General features: G+C 41.6%; 2 protein-coding genes across 9 annotated transcripts; both read left to right on the forward strand.

Annotated features, from left to right (window-relative positions):
• The first annotated feature begins 2,927 nt into the window (after positions 1 to 2,927).
• On the forward strand, positions 2,928 to 9,472 carry si:ch211-220i18.4 (SRSF protein kinase 3). 2 transcript variants are annotated; one of them, XM_064299368.1, is made up of 12 exons: positions 2,928 to 3,365; positions 4,516 to 4,627; positions 5,133 to 5,241; positions 5,395 to 5,572; positions 5,910 to 5,997; positions 6,141 to 6,247; positions 6,586 to 6,754; positions 7,308 to 7,402; positions 7,639 to 7,746; positions 7,873 to 7,942; positions 8,049 to 8,141; positions 8,758 to 9,472. In XM_064299368.1, the coding sequence occupies exons 1-12, from the start codon at positions 3,267 to 3,269 to the stop codon at positions 8,940 to 8,942; spliced, it is 1,413 nt and encodes a 470-aa protein (XP_064155438.1). In that variant the 5' UTR covers positions 2,928 to 3,266; the 3' UTR covers positions 8,943 to 9,472. The 2 variants fall into 2 exon arrangements, with proteins under 2 accessions (XP_064155438.1, XP_064155439.1); XM_064299369.1 differs by having other exon boundaries at positions 2,933 to 3,365; positions 5,485 to 5,572.
• A 1,146-nt stretch (positions 9,473 to 10,618) lies between these two features.
• On the forward strand, positions 10,619 to 18,763 carry LOC135234600 (probable peptidyl-tRNA hydrolase 2). Of its 7 annotated transcripts, none has more exons than XM_064299372.1 (8): positions 10,619 to 10,879; positions 11,062 to 11,122; positions 11,913 to 12,027; positions 12,513 to 12,584; positions 13,039 to 13,113; positions 13,485 to 13,582; positions 15,801 to 15,915; positions 16,378 to 18,763. In XM_064299372.1, the coding sequence occupies exons 3-8, from the start codon at positions 11,920 to 11,922 to the stop codon at positions 16,462 to 16,464; spliced, it is 555 nt and encodes a 184-aa protein (XP_064155442.1). In that variant the 5' UTR covers positions 10,619 to 10,879; positions 11,062 to 11,122; positions 11,913 to 11,919; the 3' UTR covers positions 16,465 to 18,763. The 7 variants fall into 7 exon arrangements, with proteins under 7 accessions (XP_064155442.1, XP_064155443.1, XP_064155440.1 ...); XM_064299373.1 differs by having other exon boundaries at positions 11,917 to 12,027; XM_064299374.1 differs by having other exon boundaries at positions 10,665 to 10,683; positions 11,917 to 12,027.
• The last annotated feature ends 1,787 nt before the right edge of the window (positions 18,764 to 20,550 follow it).

Genomic DNA, 20,550 nt, shown 5'->3' on the forward strand with positions numbered 1-20,550 from the left:
CCTGTAATGCTCGAGAGAAAGTACCAGAACCAGGTCAAAAGTCGACGCCTTGTGCTGATCTAATAGGTTCATTTAATGTATTCCCGAATTCTTTGCCCAAACCGCCACACGATGCACCAAACGATCTCAGCATGTATCATAACCTTTACCCGGGCACCTACATTTCATAATGCAGTTGAACCACATTGCGCTAATGGGTTGGAAGCGAAAATATGTAGAAGTTTTTGTGGCCATATATTTTTCTTTCTTTATTTTTTGAGAGTGAAAGTTGGGTAGGGAGAAAGGGGAATTCAAAGCTTTTTTGTATATCTGTTCTATTTTTGGAATGTTCTCATATGCCTGCACCTAGCTGTGAAAAGGGTTTCCTCTGGAGGACAAACTATCTATTTCAGTCTTTCTTTATGTCATATTCTCAGATAATGTAAACAAATGTGTCCCCCCAAATGTGAAACTCACTCCTACGCCCCTGATTTCTTAGCTTGGCATTTGTTTCTGTCCTGAGGAAATTAAATAGTATGTGTATTGTATCAGTTCAGTGATACAATGTTTTGTGTGTTTGCAACTGCTTGATATTTACTGAAGGATTTAGGCTTTAATACCATAGATATTTAGTATGTTATACACAGTTAGTGCCATAATGTTTGGGACAAAAACATTTTAAAAAATTGATTTGGTTCTGTACTCCACGATTTTAGAAACATGGTGCCCTGAAATGTAATGAAACTACTCACATTTGGTTAAAGCGCACATTCACCATTTCTACATGGTGAAACTAAAGTGTATAAAATACCCTTAAACCAAATGTGAATAGCTTCATTACAAATCAAAAACTGTGGAGTACAGAGCCAAATCAAGAGAAATATGTCTTTGTCCCAAACATTATAGAGCTCACTGTATATAGTGTGTGTGTGCTCGGGTTTCTGGAAAAGAAGTGAAGAGTAAATGCCTGATATTTAATCTGAAACATGAGTACGACGGTCATGCCACACCTGGAAATTAAACCTGAAATCCTTTGGCTATAAAGCCATTTCCTTAATGGCTAAACCACACTGCTGCTCTGACGACCTCAGTGTGGCATTTACCAGAAGTCTCAGGTTCCTCCTGCCCTTCGATACATTAACGGGCAACACTGGACCCAGCGCTTTGCCAAGTTGAGAATAGTCCTCTATTTCAGACGCGCGTCTGCATTTCATACCATAAATCACACTAAGGATTCCTTGAGCTCGGAAGGGGGAAGTTGTGGACTGGGATAGTTGAAAGACAAACACAGCGTTGAGTGAGTTCAGTCGGTCTACCAGTCATCGATTCTCCGGTGGCTTGGCTTCAGATGGAATATGGAATCTGGAATTTCGGGATGGAGTGAGTTCAAAGAGGAAATGATGACACCTCTAGAGACTTTTCCACTGCATCAACACTCTGTTACAATGACTGGCCAGTTATCTGGCTTAAGCCTCTGCACCAAGGAGGGTAAAACAATAAATATTTTGTTACTCCCGGTGCTTGGATACAGTCTGTAAGGTTGAATGCATGACACGGTGACTGTCGGCAAACTCATCACTCATCTTCAAAGTTAAAGCTGTCTCTGCTCTGTCAGAAAAGCCCTCAACACCAGTAACACATCCAGCAGGGATTTGATGCCCAGTCACCATCTTCTCTTCGTGTTTGCCTTAGCATACTGTGTAAGCATGACCTTGTTTCACCTGAAGGTGCCAGTCAGTGGGTGTACACTAGTGATCGAAGCTACAGATCCAGGTTCATCCTTCATATTGTTTTTCCTTCAGTCTTTTCCCATCCACATCCATTCACAGTTCTCAACATAATTTTGTATTAATTTATTTGTTTGCCTAGGACACTAAAATATGCATGGCAACTGGCACCTGGATTTTTTTAGCCTTGCTGTGGTCCTCTGTTTATAACCAAAGAAGTCTCCTCCTCCATCTTCAACCCTGCCCACTCACCCTGAGTACCTGACTTTGGCTATCTACCTACCTAAACGGGCAACACTGGAACCTCTAGCTGGATAGCTAGAGGTAAGGTTACTTACAGGACCAACAGAAAGCATATCAACTCCCCATCACTTTCTATCCCCCTGGCGAACTTCAACTGACACCACCAAAGAAAAGTAATTTCAAGGTTGACTTTAGTTCTTGAACAAGTCCTGTCGGCTTGTCTTTTTGCTTCAATGTATCTAGGCTTCTTTGCGTCCGCCATTGCAGAAGCCCGCAAACTAGCAACAAACAATCTGATCCCAAACCACAGGCTCTGTAGCCACACCCACCTCTCCCCATACAGAAAAGAGCACCATGCCCAGAAACGTCCAGAACACATTTTTGAATATCAAATACAGGTAAAGGTGTATGAAAGTGCATAAAGACAGAGATTGCCCGTGCATCATAGATATGCCTAAACACAGTTCATAATATTTTCAAGGTTAAAAAAACCTGCATCGTATGCCTTTAAGACAATTTAATATCTAGTTGCTCTTCAAGGATACGCCACTGCCCGTAGTTCCTGATAGAGTATGCGACACTGGATGATGGACAAGTATTGTAGAATTTTCCAGTGGTGTATTAATATTTTCCATGACATGCACGGGCAACTATCCACGTCTACATTTCATATCAGGTGGACAAGCCAGAGCTTGGCGGCATCACCGTTTAAGGCCACAATGCACAGAAGCCTCTTGAATATTGTCATAACGCGCACTCAGATCGATAACGTCCCTATTTAAAGTTCAGCTCTCAGAAGTAGGCTACAACACACCAGGTAACGGTTTTCAATGTGTGGCTTAGACGCGTGCCACAAAAGTGTTAACAGCTACGCCTTAATGATATGCAGCCGGCGTGCTTTCTGCGCACGGAGCGCTGATATTTATACCACCGGTCTCGTTCGAAAGCAGCTGTTAAGTGTTTCCCAAAACCGCACTGCTTCCCACGCACCCGATAAATATAAGGATGTAAAAGATGGAATGGATTCAGACATGTATCCACTTGCTTGAATTTCACGGCAAGATTTGAGATAAATGGGTTAACATGCCACTCCTTCTGTTTGTCAACAACTTAGATTTGCAGACAGTGGAAAATTCAATCCTCTCTCACACGTGACGTGCGACTTTCCAGCCCGGCGGGATCGCTGGCCATAGTTTAAAATGCAATCCTAGCCATCTGTCCACTCTCGCCGAAATATCTTCCCACTGCGATGTATTATCGAACACCGGGGGGCGTGGATAGAGGGGGATTTCTCTACACGCCACATACACAACCCGCATGCGGCGAATGAAGCGCACCGTGAACACCGCTCACACAGCCGGCCATGTGGCAGAGTCAGCCTGCGGGGCAAAGTCGTGCCCAGGTGCCCCCGAAACAGTAAGTAAACGAGCGCATGGACAACGGCGCATCTGCCGCAAGCCACAGCTGACAGAGTTGTATGTAGCCTATGTAGTTACGTGGCGCAAATTCCTGCTGGCCACGACTGCCAATTGCTGCCATTAATAAAGAGCGTTTGACTTTCGTGCCTATTAAACGTTTTGACTTTCTTGCCAATTAAATCCCCTGATAGCATACTGGAAATGAGCATGAAAAATATTCATAAAATTAGGAAATCATATGTAGGCTAGTAAAGTGATTGAGTATTTGCCCCAAATGCTCATGTTTGATTCTGCGTTTCCCTGAAAGTGCATGCATGGACAGTTGGCGCAATGCTTTTAATTCCGTTTTGCGAATGCCCGGAATTTTTATGGTTAATTTTCCATAACTCCAGAGACAATGAAGAGGTTACGTTCTCTGAAGTTTTAGCTACCTTGGTCTCTGGGGTCACGTAGGCTACAACACGCACTGAGTTTATATTATCTTGCCCACCGTAGTCAAAAGCAATCCGAGGGCAGTGGACTATAGGAGTATTGAAAAATCATGTGTATATTCTTACTGTTATAGACCTATTACTTGGCTTTTATTATTGGAAATTATATTAAGGAATTACCGGATCATCCTCCTGCGTACAGTAGACCTAGCCTACAAGAGATGCCATCATCAAAGTAATCTGTGTACATGGATTATGAGAGTAATTCGTAAAATAGGTGTCAGAAGCAGTTAAGTGATATGTGCAAATGCTTAATATTAAGTTGTAAAAGCAAATCCTCGTTTAAAAACTCCCCGTCTAAAAATCACATCATAAATCATAAAAATCGAGAGGCCAGAGACGACAGTGGTTGCCTGAACGAGCCATAGCTTCACACCTAAAGAAAGCGATCTTGAGATATGATCGATTTTCAGTTCAGGGCCTTTCCGTGACCTCCTGCTGGGCTGGTATTCTGTCTGTGTTATCTGTGAATAGGGGGATGTCTAAAAGTAGCCCGGCCTGGCCTGTTCCCTGGTCACTCTACACTGCCTGGATACAGAGGTGTCGCTTCACAAATATGTCTACAGCAACTTGACGTCCGTCTGCGGAGGTGGGGTTTCTTTATGAGTCTTTCACAATGTCTGTTGTTTTTTAAACGCCATCTCGCCCTGGCTACAGCGAGAGAAAGCGGAACGGAAAACGGCAGTTGGGGTTCACGAAATCGGCTGTCTCCTGGACCTGGAACGAGAAGAGATGCAGGACGAAGAGGATCCGATGGACTACTGCTACGGTAGGTGTTCTGTTGCGGACATCCCGTATGGTCACCTGTTGAACCTCCTAACCACACCAGTGAGCTATTTGGTTACAGTTTTAGGTCTCTCTCATTTCCCTGCCTTGCCTACGAAGGTTTATAAACCCCATTTGTCTTCATTAATTACTTAAAATCATACATCTTTCCGATTTTATATGGCTTTGTCTATTATTTTTTATTGTGGTTTAATGTGGAATTGAACTCATTTAAGGTTTGATTTACTAATAATTGTTTGCCCCCAAAACAGAATGTAATACATTATTTCACACTTTTTCTTCCAGTGGAATCCTTTTTTAAAAATACATAATTTTATATCATGTCATTTGTGTTGTACATAAAGCATCTGCATAAGGACATCTTAATAGATGAACTGGGTGCTGATTTTAAGGTGAAAACAAAAACCAGCAGGGCCTGTGGCTCTCCAGGGCCAGAGTGGCAGACCCCCGGTGTAATGGTTGTATCTCCTGCTGTATGTCACGTACAGGAGGGTACCACCCTGTTCAGATAGGGGACACCTTCAACAGACGATACCAGGTTCTAAGAAAGCTTGGCTGGGGCTACTTCTCCACGGTCTGGCAGTGTCTGGACCTCAGGTACTGTGGAGTTCCACTGGACTCCAGGAAAACACACCATTGCGGAGAATTTCTCATCACTGACTCTTTGCACAGACAGTTTTTCTATGATGCTTTTATGGCCAAGATGATGTTGGTCATTCCTTTGCTGCATGTGTTTGTGTTGCTGATCAGTACTTTTGTACTGATGTTTGTGTGTGTGTGTGTGTGTGTGTGTGTGTGTGCGTGCATGTGTGTGTGTGTGTGTGTGTGTACATGCTGCAGGTTGAGTAGGCATGTAGCAGTAAAGGTGCTGAAGAGTGCAGCGGGCTTCACACAGGCTGCTCAGGATGAGTTAGCACTGCTGCGCTGTGTGAGTACCTGACACACCTCCTATGGTGTATACCAGCTACTTTACTCTTTCTGTCTCTCTCTCTCTGTATTTCCCCCTCTCCCTCAGTCTCTCTTTCTCGCTATCTGTCTCACTCTCTCCCTTTGTCTCACTTTACTCTGGGTGCTATTTCAGTGCTAAATGCTTAGTCTATGCGGGGTCATTTCAGTAGAAAATGACTGGGTTATGCAGGGCTGTTTCAGTAGAGAGTGCCTGGGTTTCACAGGTGTATTTCAGTACAGAACTGATGGGCTGTATTAAATCTTGCTGTCCCCTCTCGTCACCCCGAACACATAAACCCACCCCACCATCCCACCAGGTCTGCGGGCCCAACAGGAAGCACCCACACAGTCAGCAAGTTGTCCAGCTGCTGGACGAATTCAAACTGGCCGGAGAGAACGGGATTCATATCCTTACGTTTAACTGTCGCCCTGAGGTTGCCTCAGACGAAGTGGGGGGTGGCACAGGACTGCGGGCCTGAGCGGCTCTGGGTCTCATGTGGGGGATGTTTGTGGGGGCGGTGAGGTGGGACCTTGACTCCTGCTCTCAGACGTGTGCTTGGTTCTGGAGCTTCTGGGCCCGGATCTTCACAGCTGGCAGAACTGCTTTGGGAACCCCGGTCTCCCACTTCTCTGGGTCAAGCAGGTCATTAAACAGGTGAGTGGAACGGCCTTTTTAATTACAGTGATGCATGTTATACTAATAATATATACTTTCTCCTCCTGCAGTTTTTTCTGACAATGGCTGAAAAGTAATATTTATGATAAATATTTATATTTATTATCAGCATCAAACAAAATCAAGAAATAATTAAAATCCCTTAGTTAAATTTTAGTCGTATGTTCTCAATAAACTTTATTAGCACGGCCAATGACAGTACATAAAGCAATAATTGAAGATCTTTATTTATGTATCAAACTCCCAAATCTCAAAAATGGAAATGTGAGTTTTTTTATGACCCTGAGGTTATCAGATAAAGGATTTTTTGCCTGCAGGTTCTACAAGGGCTGGATTACCTACATAACCAGTGTAAAATCATACACACTGACATCAAACCTGAAAATATACTGCTGTGCTTGGAGAATCAATCCTGCAGGCAGACAGCAGAGGGCGCAGTTCGCACACAGTTCCCAGGCAAAGAGGCACTGAACCAGGACAGTGCAGGTAATCTAAGGCCTATTACCTTACAGACATTTCTAGCTCACATATTCAGCAGCCAGAGGCTCATAGGTTTAACTGCATTCATCTTTCGTGCAGCTACCATAAATAATAGTCATTCTGGTTATTCCACCATCTATGGTCAATGTCTTATCCACAAGAAGACTAGCAGAAGCACTGCCAAGGAAGATAACTGGTCACTGTGGTGTTCTAAACAGAGAAAAACAGAACTTAGCCAGTACTCAGTGTATCAACTCATGGCAGTTGTTTATTGTTAAAATAATCGTGCCTCCTTAATGAGGTACCCATGCAATTAGTGCTAAAACTCAATCATGTGACCTCCTCCAAAGCTCCTCCTTTCTTGCTAACCAGTGGCTACTTTACATTTAGAACCAGTTAAACTATTTAACATAGAATTTCCAAAAAAAAAACACACACACACATACAAACACTCACACACACACGCACAATCACAGCAGCTTGATTGCTTTAACTCTCAACCAGCATAGACCGGAAGTCACTTCTTATGGCGGAATCAGTCTGTGTGTGCCTACCTCAGTTCCAGTAAGCAAGTCCAGGGGCAGTGGGTTGATGTCCAGCAGCATGGAGGGGATCTCTGTCAAGATAGCTGACCTAGGGAACTCCTGCTGGGTGGTGAGTACTGACATCTCAAACCATATATTTATATACATTCCGTTACCATCACCCACTGAATGGGAAAAAAAGAGTAAATTTAGCTTGGTAGATAATTCTGGGACAGAATTCTAACAAAACCTGTGATGTCAAATCCACTGAGTGACCCGTGTGATTCTGAACAATGAAAACTGTCCTTGTATGCTGAAATTGACCCACGTCTCTCGCCCTGTGTTGTTGCGTTTATACACTGACAGTACAAGCACTTCTGTGACGAAATCCAGACGCGTCAGTACCGCTCCCTGGAGGTTCTGCTGGGCTTAGAGTATGGCCCGCCAGCGGACATCTGGAGTGTGGCTTGCATGGTGAGCAGGGCCCGAACACCCCATCTGCCTTTTTCTGCTTCGCCATTTCTGGCTTTGTTTGATGAGAACGGCGCGTGTGCGCACGGAAGCTAACCGTGTTAGCGGCTTTCTTTGCTGATGTCACAGGCTTTTGAGCTTGTCACTGGCGAAGCGATGTTTGAGCCCAAGAGAGGGAAGACCTTCTCCTTGGAGGAAGGTATGTCTGAGAAACCTGAAGCTGAGAGGGTAAGACATTACTCTGTGAAATGGAATATCCATTCCATTAACTTCCATATTAACTTTATCCAAATGTTTTTTTCCAGACCACTTAGCTCACATTATCGAACTTCTGGGAAGAATCCCCGCTTCTGTGGCCCTGTCTGGGAAATACTCTGACCACTACTTTAACCACAATGGTGAAGAATATGTTCCAAGTGTTTTTAATGAATTGTCATAAGCATGTGTATTCTAGATTTAACTCAGGAAGTTCGATATGTCAAATAGCAGAACACTTATTTTTTTAGCAAAGCAAACCTGCACTTTTTCAAGAAAATACTTATTTTGAAGATTCTGTGCAATCACTTTTTTTTCTTGCATTTAAAGTGTTCATTAAGCCACAAGATAATGATACATGTTTACTTGCTCCAAATATATAAACAAGAAAATAATTAAGTAATAAATTCCATTAGATTTAAGCCGACTAAACATATATACCACTGATTGGTTACAACATAAATCACTGACTAAGTGACCAATACCAAATCCTCTGGTCCTAGATAGTATGAAAACTGCACAAAATAGGCTTAATATCATAGTATTTGTTTTCTTTGGTTATGTGTAATATTACATTTTTAGATCAAGATTTTGACTGAAGGATCTTGAAAGACCCATAGTGATCGATAGTAAATGCATGCTAAGTGGCATTTTAAATGGTCTTTAATTTTAAAAACGCAACAACACCAAATATTTGCACTCTCACTCGTTGCTTTCTCTTTAACCTCACACTTGTTTGGACCCCCTTCCCCCATCCAGGTGACCTGCGTAGGATCAGTATCCTGCGCCCGTGGGGTATGTACGAGGTCTTGGTGGAGAAGTACCACTGCAGCCTAAAGGAGGCTTCCCTGTTCTCTGACTTCCTGCTACAAATGCTGGATTTCCTGCCAGAGAGAAGGGCAACTGCAGCCCAGTGTCTCTCTCACCCCTGGCTCAACTCTTGACAGCAGCTACTGATGAATAACGATGACCTCTGACCTTCAACACCCTTTTATACATATTGATACCCTTTTATGAATTGGATATAGCCCTTTTCCGACTGGTACCGGCAATCTGAGTGGATTACCAGACCAGAGGATGTAAGAAGAGAGTTTTGAATTTAACTGAACTCATTTTAAATTATGAAAATGAAATCATTTTTAATTATTTATATTTATTTATATGTGCCTTTTTATAAATGATGCGTTCAACATCAATATAAGAAAATTTGAATGTCTAAACTTCACAAGATGATGATTACATAATACCATAAACAGAAGGGTAGACAAAAAAATAAAAAAGTTTTACATAGCATTTACATATTGTTCTTTGCAAATCTGTTTTGATGAAAACAACTACCGTTCACTGAATACATTATGAGTTTTTCATTGTGTGTGTGTTTTTGTGTGTCTTGTGCCCATTAAGCCTACTCTTTTAATGGGCATTGGAGCCTAAATGCTGTTTTTTAATATAAAATAAAATATTCCAAAATCCATGCCACCTCTGCCTCTTGTAATATATATTATTAGACACACATCCACAATTCCCTAGTCTCTGAGCCTTCATGGCTATGCAGTGACTCAATTTTATATGGCTGCAATATTACTGTAATTATCATTATATGGTGAGGAAAATAAAATTTAATTATCCTATTGTAACGAGCCAGTAAAAAGTGTGCGTATAAGCCTCATGTGCATATGGTCCTTATATGCATATTACCTTAATGTGCATATTATCCTTATGTGAACATTAGCCTTATGTACATATTATCCTTATCGGTATATCAGCATAATGTGCATGCAGTATTATCCTTATAGGTGTATCCGCATAATGTGCATATTATCCTAACGTATATATTGGCCTTACGTGAATATTATCTGTATGTTGTGTAATGTGTAAGTTGGGTGTTTCTTCCAGTCTCCAACTGATACTGGCAACTCCATTTGAGCATCCACTTTTTTGTTTTTCTATAAGTCTTATCTCAGTATCCTTTTCTGATCATCATTGTGCCTTCAGTATTAGAAACAAATATGCATGCTAAATATACCATTTAGTCTGGTCCGCTTCACCAGTCTGTGGAACAGCAGAATAAAGTCTGTGCAATGTACAACGGGAATATGTGTAAATGAGTGACAAAACATTTATTTAAGTAGGATAACAACTATGCAGTTAACCATGAATGGGGGTGTTGTGGAATACCCCACATCTATACAGCAATGGGAGATTTTAGGGTTTCCAACAGAAATGTAGCCTTTCCTTCAGAAAACCACAATGACCACATGCTCCTTATGAATACTGACTTGTGTAAATACATATAATTTGAATACAACTTAATATAACTTAAGTGATTTTGTTTCTTTTTTATCTTCTACTTTTTTTTATGTTGATTGCATCATCAGAAATCCTCAGTTCCCCTCAATTATTTATTCTTCCTCCCAGGCTTGCTTCAGTAAGGAGCATCTATTTGCGCAGCTTGTGTCCCAAGGGTGACGGCAGATGGATTGGCCTATATGATTTCTTCCACATTACTGTGAGCTACATACTATAATCTATAGGGTTTCATTAATGAACATTACACACAGCCTACCGAAGACTTGTGTTAGGTACGGGCACTTGGTGTCCTTAACAGCATTTCCACCCGACAACTATTCCCTGCTGGACTCTTTGCGAATTCCATTTCCATCCAAGTGTGTAGCGCACATACTGGTTAGCGCACAGTTCTGTTGTTTATCGGGTTAGCTTGCCAGCTGTCTAACGGGAAATGAATGGAATAGGAGACTGTTTCAACTATCATTTTTACATAACAGCATATCGGATCAGTAAATGTTTCTAAACCCATCCACGACTAAGCTAGTTCGCTAGCCAACGTCTGACATCCGGAATTGCTCGCTAATAGTGAGCAGTAGGTATCGCTACATAACATAGCCAGCTGGCTGACTTGCCAGAATTAGCTTGCTAGCGAGCAAGCTACCTAAATTGCAAAAGAAAAAAATTAATTAAATAAAAAAATACAGTGAGTCGTCCTCACAGCCTGCAAAGCTAACTGAATAACGTAACATTAGCTATTTTTCGTGCTATCCCAAGGTTAGCCACCTTCCCGTTCTACAAGCTACAAGTGGATCCTAGGTAGCTCTGCGTAGTACAGGTTAGTACCCAGCTAAGCTAGCAAGGAGTGGCTGGTAGCGTTTTGGGAAGTCCAGTGATTGCATGACATGGGCGGCATCCCAGGGAAAAAAACTGGCTAGTTTGAGTAATTTGGGGAGGGGTGATGTTTTTGCTGCTGGCTTCCTAGCTGCATAAATGCCTGCTAACACAGTGGCTTGTTAGCTACTGTTCAGACAACTCTGACTAGGTGCTAGCTTTTCAGCTAGCTACCTAACTAACAACAGCACATTGTCTAATAGTTTGAGCGTCACATTGGTAACATTAACACATTTTTGGCTACATTGTCATAAGGCACATGATGTTTTCAGATATTGACGTCTTGTGTACGCGTAGTCCTGGTGTGACAACCTTTTATTCCGGGATATTGGATCTAGCTATGCGTAATTTATCTTTTTTTTCTGAATTCATAAAGAATTATGACAGCCCAATCCTCACGGGTCCGAGTTATGGGTCCGATTGACGCTGTTGTACCATGTTCTAATCTTATGTTTAAATTTCTCTCGATTTTCACCGAAAAGCTCATAGGCAGAATGCAGATGCGTATCCATGTAAATGTTCGCGAATTTAACTTTACCATAAGTAAAAATGTAACTGAGCGGAGTGAAATGCCTTTGAGTACATTATACGTGAATCTACATTATGCGTTTATTGCTATCTGTGACAGTACGCAGTGGAAACGCAGTGCTAGCCATTTTTGGAGAGCTGTCGATCCCAGTTAGCCGGCTTTCCAATGTAAACGCCATTGACTATTTTTGCTGTTTCTTTTTGAGTTAGGAAATGGAGCCGTCGCAGCAGGGTGGCCCCGATCCCGCCTCAGAGGAGGTGAACCCCGCCTACCTGCAGCAGCTGCGGGAGTTGGACATACCTGAGGAAGCGGCCAAGCAGGTATGGTTACACTCTCCTCTGGGCCATGATCTTCACCAGGTCGCCAGCATTCCCTCCCTAACACAGGCCTCGCTCCTCATCCACTGCATCATAACGTGTTCAAGCAGGATTCACTGCGCACATTATTTGCATCTGAATTGATTACCAGATTAACAGCATTGGTTCAGAATACAGAATTAATTTCAAATGAGCATCTGATTTTGTCAGCTTGTGTTGTTTAAATGTGGATTAACAACCTGGTTATTTTGCCAGAGGTTCCAGTGGCCTGGCACGTGATAGACTGCTTGTCTATCTGTATTGCAGCTGTTCTCTTGCAGTCTGCACAGTATCCATTCATACCGCTGCATAAATACTAAAGCAATTCAGGTTACCTACCATGCTGAAGCATATGAAGGCATTGTCCTACCTGGGAATAGAACTTGCAACCTTCGTTTACAAGTTCAGTCCCCTAACCATTATACTACACTGTGTTTGGTTCCTGTCAGGCTCTTATACACACCCGGAATGTGTCTGCAGAGGAGGCTGCCATGTACTACTTCAACAAGCTGGAAAACGAGGTTATTATTATTATTATTATTATTATTATTATTATTAGTAGTAGTAGTAGTAGAAGTAATAGCAGCAGTAGCTTAGTAGTAATAGTAGTATTGTTTCTATTGTTGTTATATAATAATAATTATTATTAGTGGTTGTAGTAGCAGTGATGCTAGTAATGATATTACTAATAGTACTAACTGAAGCAGAAGTAAATTAATCAACTGTCTGATGAGTGACTGATTGGTCAGCTGGCTATTCTCAAGTTGACTTGCAAAGATGACATATTACCCAGTCATAGAGGGTTGATAGGAACAGTAGTAGTCATAGTGGTAGTGCACTATAAATTAACTGATTATTGGATTGAAATGCTCACACCCTAGGTAGTTTCCAAAGCTCATATATTATCCTTTCAAACAAAGATGACACTTGTCTGATGATCTGTGCGGTAAACCTATTTACCACCTTGTTTTCCAGGAGGAAGTTGATGACGATCTCATATTCAAGATGGTGTTTGTGGTGAATATGGATCTGTCCATGGGGGTGGGAAAGGTCAGTGTCTCCACATTAACAAAACCATTTGTTTTAGATTTAGTGTAATATTTTCACAGGTTCCATTATTATTCTGATGAGTAATTGAAAATGTTGGACCTGCTGAGGGACCTTCACAAAGGTGCACACTTGTGGTACAGTAAGAATTGAGGACTGAATCCAGATGCATGTTTGTGTGAGGTTAGAGCAGCTGAATCCAGATGCATGTTTGTGTGAGGTTAGAGCAGCTGAATTCAGATGCACTCTTTTGTGAAATTAGAGCAGGTGAATCCAGATGCATGTTTGTGTGAAGTTAGAGCAGCTGAATTCAGATGAGTTTGTGTGATGCGAGAGCACTTGATTTGCGATGCGCGCTTGTCGTTTGCGAGCAGGTGGCAGCGCAGGTGGCGCATGCCGCTGTGGGGCTGTACCAGGCCTTGCAGGAGAAGAACAGCTGGAGGGAGATGGCGTGGAAGTGGGACCGCACTGGGTAAGGACTGCTGGAAAAACTCTGAAGTCCTGCAGAGGATAAAGTAAATGCCCAGCACAAGATGTAGGCTAACACCCTGTGCTACAAGACAGCCACTGGCGTAGTGCGGACTCCACAGCCCCGCCCTAGTCTGATAAAAAAGAAGAAAAAGAAAAAGATATTTTTTAAAAATGTGACTGAACAAGGTGAGATCTGACAGTTGGTGTTGATGTTGATAGACAGCAGAGAGCCCCTATTGGCTACAAGCTGAATAGACCGTACTGAGTAGCCAATACCCTTCATCATCACAGAAACCCCTACCCATCTATCACACTACCATCGAATCACGCCTAATTTAAACCAAATAGATTCTAGAACCTAGGGCTGACCTGTGTGAATAGTATCCCTTTCAAAACATATAGAGACAAAGGCTGTAGCTTTCTCTTGATAACTAGCTAGACCTGCTTTTTAAAATGAGGAGAAAATATCTGAGTGTTGCTCAAAAAAGAACTAAGATTGTTGAGCTACCATGAAACAAAGCTACCAAAAATACCATCACTCACTAAATCAGGTCGTGAGAGAGAGACTTGTATGTAGGGCTGGCTGCAGGATACATAGAATCTTTTTAAGCATAATAAGAATAACCGCCACTTTAAATGTTGTATTTAAGGCTTTAAATTTAACTCATGATGTGAGCATCACAGAGACTTGGAAAAGGGTTTAATGAAGCGAGACACTTGCATCCTTTACAAATACTAACAATACTAGATTAGTTTATATTCATAATTTAGGTAGAAATGAAGTGCCACAAATGCAATTATCTTGGTGAAAATGCAAAAATGTTGTTCTCCTTTAGTTTGAAATTTTGAAATTCTGCATGAAGTAGCTGCCTCCCCATGTTTTATTCGAAACAGCGTGAGTCCACATTAGTTGTTTATTTCTGCAGGCAACACACTATACTTTGCTTTGATTACTTTTTCTTTTTAAAGTGACATATAACCAACTGTCATTTCACTGTGTGCGCTGCCAAGTCCTCCCTCCGCTCCAATGTTGCGTGGTTGGGATCCTTTTTTTAAAAGCTGCTGGTAAATTTAAGGAGTCACAGGTTGCATTTTTTTGTGCTTGTGTTTGTTTGGACATGTGTATTTTTGGGATTTTTATTATTGTTTGGCAGTTTGGGATAAAATGAAAGCTACACTATGCAAAATGCTGCTAGCTCTCGCCCTCCCCTCCCTGTGCCCAAGAGCTGTCGCTTGTTAAAATTTGCCAGTTGTGTTTTATTTCACTCTTCAGCGAGCAGCGTTTTCACTGCTGTATTGGCATACCTATTGTTGGCTTTATCTTGTTGCTATGACAGAATACAAATTTTTGGTGTTGAAAGAATATTTTTATGAACTCCCAGATGGATGTTATTGTCCAATGTGCCGCGCTAGTTCCACATGAAACTGGGCAGGGGGTGCTTGTTGAATGGATTAACTACTGGACAATGGTGGCACTTAAAAACTTCATATTTGGCATAGTTGTCATGTACTCATAAAGCTAGAACACAGACTGTGTTGTTTCCACTCATAGTTTGGTTGCAGGAGCACTGAATGTCTGATTTAAGCAATCTCAGGACAGCAGCGTCCTGGCCACTAGGCGGCTTGCGCAAAGGGTTAAATCACCAGACATAGTAAAAGTTTTCCAGACGTTGCCACGGCATTTAACCCCTTAAGTCATGGAGTGGGCTTATTTACATTCATTCCGTTTTTTACGGTGCAATTTTCAGTCAACCTAGACACACAATACATAGTTTTAAAACTCATGATTCTATCTCTATAAACTTGTTACGATGGCAGTTTCTGAGGAACAACAGTATCTTATTTTATAACGTGGGAGTGAAAAGTGGCTTGGGAAATCCGCACCTATGGGGGGCCAGAGAAACTGCATTATGCCAGTGAACACACCTCTCCTTTCCCCACAAAGAGCCAGTGTCATGTAGAGATCTGACCCCACGGAAAAGGGATCAGATATCACTTCCGACCTATATAGTTATTTGTTGTAAATTAGTTTACATGACTGTATTCATGTTTTTATGTTTAGATATGCGATGAAAATGTAATTTTATCAGTAATTTGTATGTTTCCCCGAATAAGAATACATAAATAATTGTAGGTTATGAAATTGCATAAATACTTGTTGGGGTCACTTTTCCATGGGGGTCACTTCTCTGTGTGACACCGGCTTCCTGTCTCTGCAGGGCACAGAAAGTGGTGATGCAGGGCACTAATATGCCACACCTGCTGGAGCTGCAGGCCTTGGCCATGAGTCTCAGCCTCCCCACTTACTTGGTGCAGGACGCTGGACAGACTCAGGTGGGCACCTCTCTCTTCAGCACGATACCAATTTACTGCTGTTTTGCCAGTTTTTACCTTTCATGTTAGACGTTTAGTCAACCTTCTACAATAGCAGTGCCCCATCAAGATGTGAACCTGCAACCTCTGTTACAAACTGTTCCCTAAACACTATATTGTAGTGCCGCTCAGTTCTGTACTGTACAGTTCCATGTACCAAAGCTGATGTTCCTCTCGAATTTGATGATTCACATGATTAGTCCTATAGGTTTATTTATTCTGGGAAATCTGTCTGTAGAGGAGTTACAAGAAAGCAGGTTATCAGTGTCTAAATGTTTTGACAGTTTAAAAAGGGTTAAAAATATGTATACTTAATTTGCTACAGTTGGTGCCTCAGTTGCTGTGCAGCCAATGGTTGTGATATAGGCGTTAATGGCAATAAACTTCCTTTATGTGTAAATAATTTTGGAAACCCTTGGGTAGGTGGAGCCTGGGTCTCGCACTGTCCTGGCCCTGATTGGAGAAGAGGAACTGGTCAGCAATGTGACCGGGAGCCTGAAACTGCTCTGAGGACCGGGGACGCGCCACACAGTGCACCGAGGCGAACAGCAGGGGGCAGCATCGGCTTTCAGCGGGAGGGTCCGGGCACGCCAGCATCGCAAAAAAAAAAAAAAAAAAGCGGGAAAAAAAACAGCATAAAAAAATCACAGCCATCTTCTCAATTATGTTCCATTACCACCACAGACCTGCAGGGGGGGTGATAGGAGAGGCTCCTGAAGCCAAAAAAGACAGTTCAAAAGACAAGTGAACTTAAATGGGAACTGTTCTAAATAGTTGCAGGAAGGTAATCAGGAGTCAAAATTAGCTTAATTTATATAGAATTTGATGAAAACTATAAACTCTATCATCCACACGTCATTTATTTAAAATATTATATCCTGCCGAAAAATTCTGCGGGAAACTATAGCTCAGTTTATGGCTCATTTTTAATCTAAAGTAGTAAAGGTCAGTCCAAGTTTATTCAGAACTGTCTTGTGCATACCCCTTAAAAAATAAGGACCTTAGGTTTTAATAGAATAAGTAAATAGGCCCATGTTACCTGTTGTATTGGTGTACAGATTGGGTAGATGTTGCTGTTTTTAATCCTAGGGGAGTGCTAGCAGTGAGTTATAACGGTATATGTTCATGTAGAATGGCTATCATAAGTTATGCGTTTTCTCCGCGGTGCCATTTCCGATGATCCCTTCGGCTTTTGTTTAATCTTTGGGAATGGGGAAATGTGATTCAGTGTGATTGACTTCCGCTCCTTTTTTAAATGTAATTCCCGGGGCCATAGAATGGCTTGGGGTGTAATTTTTGGGCCGCTCTGCAGTCGTCACTTAACGTCTTCCCCGTCGCGTTGCCCCCCACCCCCCTCCCTTTTGTCCCTGTCTTTTTGACGGACGCTCCCTGAAGGGCGTACGGGGGGGCATTTTCGTCCACCCCAACAAAACTTCGCGAGAGCCGGAAAGGGCGCGCTCTTAATTTGTAATATAATTGGCGGGAGGCGGAACATGATTTGCATCGAACGCTCTTAAGTCATTCCAGATGTAAAGTGTTTAAACACACAGAGGACTGCGCATGATCCCGCATGGTGTGTATACACATGCAAACACAGAAACACATGCACACACACACACACACACACTCCCTCTCCCGTCTCTGTTTTTCCCTTGGTTATATCGGTGGTAGGAAGCTCTGTTCCTGCAACGCCAGAATCCTGCAGGTTTTCCTGTCCGTGCATGACAGCAAAATAACAAAATAAGTGCTCCAGTTAACAGGGTTTTTATTGAAACTTCTTAAATTCCTGTCTTGGAAAAGACATTATATCGTTTGTGCGGTGTCTTGAAAAATTGGCTACGTTCATGATTTTTACTTTTTGTTCTTTTGCAACTATCAACTATATGCATGCATTTCTCACTAACTTGCTAGCTTGAATTGTTTAATACCAGGATTAGCAATGTTAGTGGGACTTGGCTTGTAGCTCATCGGCTTGTATACAGCCAGATGGCCTTATAGTCTGGAATTTGCTGCCAAGAAGACATGCAACACACGAACATAATATATTTGCAAATTGGCACCTGCATGTTTACTGTAGTTACATGTTCAGAATTACCTGGCTTTCTGGCTAATTCACTAGCAACACAAAAAATAATCATTTAAAAAAAATCTTGAGCTTTAAAATGAATCTGATTATGGGAACCTTGAATCTAGAAATATGGGCTGAATTGGAACAAAAACCTGCAGGTTTTTTTTTTGTCTTTGCAGGACAGTACACCGGCCCCTATTGAGAGAGGGAGTTCAACCCACATTGAACTGACAGTACTGACGACGCATTACCTGCGCTTTATTCCAATAACAAACACAGAACAATGCAATGCTTATGTACAAAAAAACAAGGTCATGCTGAAAATGTGTGTTTTTTTGTGCTTTCCTCGTTTGGTAACCTTGGTGAAGGTGATTTCCGTTTTTGCAGTAATGTTATCCTCTTACATAATGTGCCATTTTGACATGTGGAACACTGACAAAGGAACTATGAACTGCACCAAAAAAAAGTATTTTCCAAAAAATGTGTAGCCTAAGTTATTGAAAGGATTTCCAGTGTATAGAGAGGGCAATATGTTATGTGAATATATTATGTAAAATATATAGTATTTAAACAAAATTTTCTGTTGGTAAATGTTCTTCATCTATAAATGTTAGGCTTCAAGCCTTTTCAAGTACTTAATACTCATTCCGCTGCTACATTTGAGTTAACTGTGCTTGCTAATAGCAATTTTAAAATGTTTTAAACTGTGGGGAATATTAAAATAATCCATAAGTAAGCTGAGTTTGAGTCTGGAGTGTTTTTTAAACACCTCGTCTTATTTCATGACAGCTATTCTCGAAACCAGACAATTCATAACTGACGTTCCAATTTTCACAGTGGATTGAAATATGATGGTCTAAAAGACAACTAGATATTAAACCACCATTTTTTAAGAAGAGGAATGTTTTCTCATATGTAGTGACTTGAAATATTATCTAATGCATCTAATGTTCTTTCTGTCATGTTGGCATTTATGCATTTTATTACCTGAGCCAAAAGCACTGAACCTGAATGGGTAAGATTAATAATGATACACCTGTATGCTACTTGTGCTTGCAGCTATTATGAAGCTCTGTGCTGCATTACTCTTTCATTTAGTCCCAAATGCAGAATGTCGTTTTCTGGATCAAAATAATCTGAAGTGACAAAAAAAAAAGAATTGCCTGCAGCCTTTAGTGGGTTGCTGTCCACTGTTTGTACCTCAGTTTCTGTAACATCATTGATTGCTAAGGACCTGGTGCTAGCCATTCCTGATAGCTAATGCAGGTTCTCAATCGAACCTTCTTCAGTGAATATCCAGCTGTTAAAATGGATCGTAAGTTAAAAGAATTTAAAAGCGAAGTCCTTTACTTCAAGAGTTTAAGCAACATTGAAGTTGACTCTGGTAAATGTTCAGTTTATATGTGCACCATAGTAGGAGTGTTACCTGACTGGATAGAAAACAGCCTGGAACACTAACTGGAGCCACTATACATTGAGCATCAGGGCAAAATGAGAGTCAAGGTTGAATAGAACGAGTCAATTGTCAAACACAAAATCCAATCCGCAATCAAACCAGAAGAGTTAGACGAGAATTGGAATCGAATGGAATGAGTCAATGTTCAAACACAAAATCCAATCGGCAATCAAACCAGAAGGGCTAGACGAGAATCAAAATTAAATGGAACGAGTCAATTTTCAAGCACAAAATCTAATTGGCAAACAAGCCAGAAGAGTTAGATGAGAATTGTAATTGAACAAAATAAGGTCAAACTAAGTAATCGCTATCCACAAGTTCCGAGCACAATTTCGAAGAGCTAGTCTCCCCTGAGGTGTGTCCCATTACTTTTTACTCCTCCCCTCCCTTCCATTGCTTCCCAATTATCGCTCGTCTCCTACCCAGAAGTTATGTGGAGGAAAGGAGGGAAGGAAAGTTTGAAGCCACTTCGCCAATACAGTCCTGTGTGCTTCGCTCGTCTCCTCCAATGTTGGGAAGGAGGGAGGACACAAAGATTGGTTTCTGGGGCACGGAGGAGATGAGATGGTAGTGGAGGCGTAATTGCAAAAACGTTGGACCTGCATATCCTGCGTCAGTCTGTTTCTGGTTAAGATGTCATATGGACGTATCGAAAACTTTTTTGGATACAAGGCTAAGCATGTGTAACTGTGCTTATTCACATACTGTAGGATCTGCATTGGACTTTATTACCTTTTAGCATCCTGCTGGCTAAAGCACTGCAAGTTAAGTTGCTAAAGCAAGTGAACATTTCAGTTGCTACTTGCTTACATTACATTACATTACAGGCATTTGGCAGACGCTCTTATCCAGAGCGACGTACAACAAAGTGTATAACCATAACCAGGAAGAAGTATGACTAAACCCCTTGAGAGAAGTACCGGTCCAATGCAGGGAACAACCGCATAGTTCAACTTGGACCCTGATGGTTAAACTGATTAACACTAACAACGAGAACGGCAACAACGCAATCTATGGAAAAAATACAAGTAGTCGTTAAGACAGTTAATGCTTAGCTATCAAGCTACGCAGA

This window comes from Anguilla rostrata, chromosome 11 (assembly GCF_018555375.3).
Source record: "Anguilla rostrata isolate EN2019 chromosome 11, ASM1855537v3, whole genome shotgun sequence".
NCBI classification, from domain to species: Eukaryota; Metazoa; Chordata; class Actinopteri; order Anguilliformes; family Anguillidae; genus Anguilla; species Anguilla rostrata.

Bases quoted from the DNA above. Each gene is read 5' to 3' on its own strand.
- LOC135234600 (XM_064299370.1), top strand. From the start codon at position 11,920: ATGGAGCCGTCGCAGCAGGGTGGCCCCGATCCCGCCTCAGAGGAGGTG. The intron at 12,028-12,512 runs GTATGGTTACAC...GGTTCCTGTCAG, and splicing joins CTGAGGAAGCGGCCAAGCAG to GCTCTTATACACACCCGGAA. The intron at 13,583-15,800 runs GTAAGGACTGCT...CTGTCTCTGCAG, and splicing joins TGGAAGTGGGACCGCACTGG to GGCACAGAAAGTGGTGATGC.
- si:ch211-220i18.4 (XM_064299368.1), top strand. From the start codon at position 3,267: ATGCGGCGAATGAAGCGCACCGTGAACACCGCTCACACAGCCGGCCAT. The intron at 6,248-6,585 runs GTGAGTGGAACG...TTTTGCCTGCAG, and splicing joins TCAAGCAGGTCATTAAACAG to GTTCTACAAGGGCTGGATTA. The intron at 7,943-8,048 runs GTATGTCTGAGA...GTTTTTTTCCAG, and splicing joins GACCTTCTCCTTGGAGGAAG to ACCACTTAGCTCACATTATC.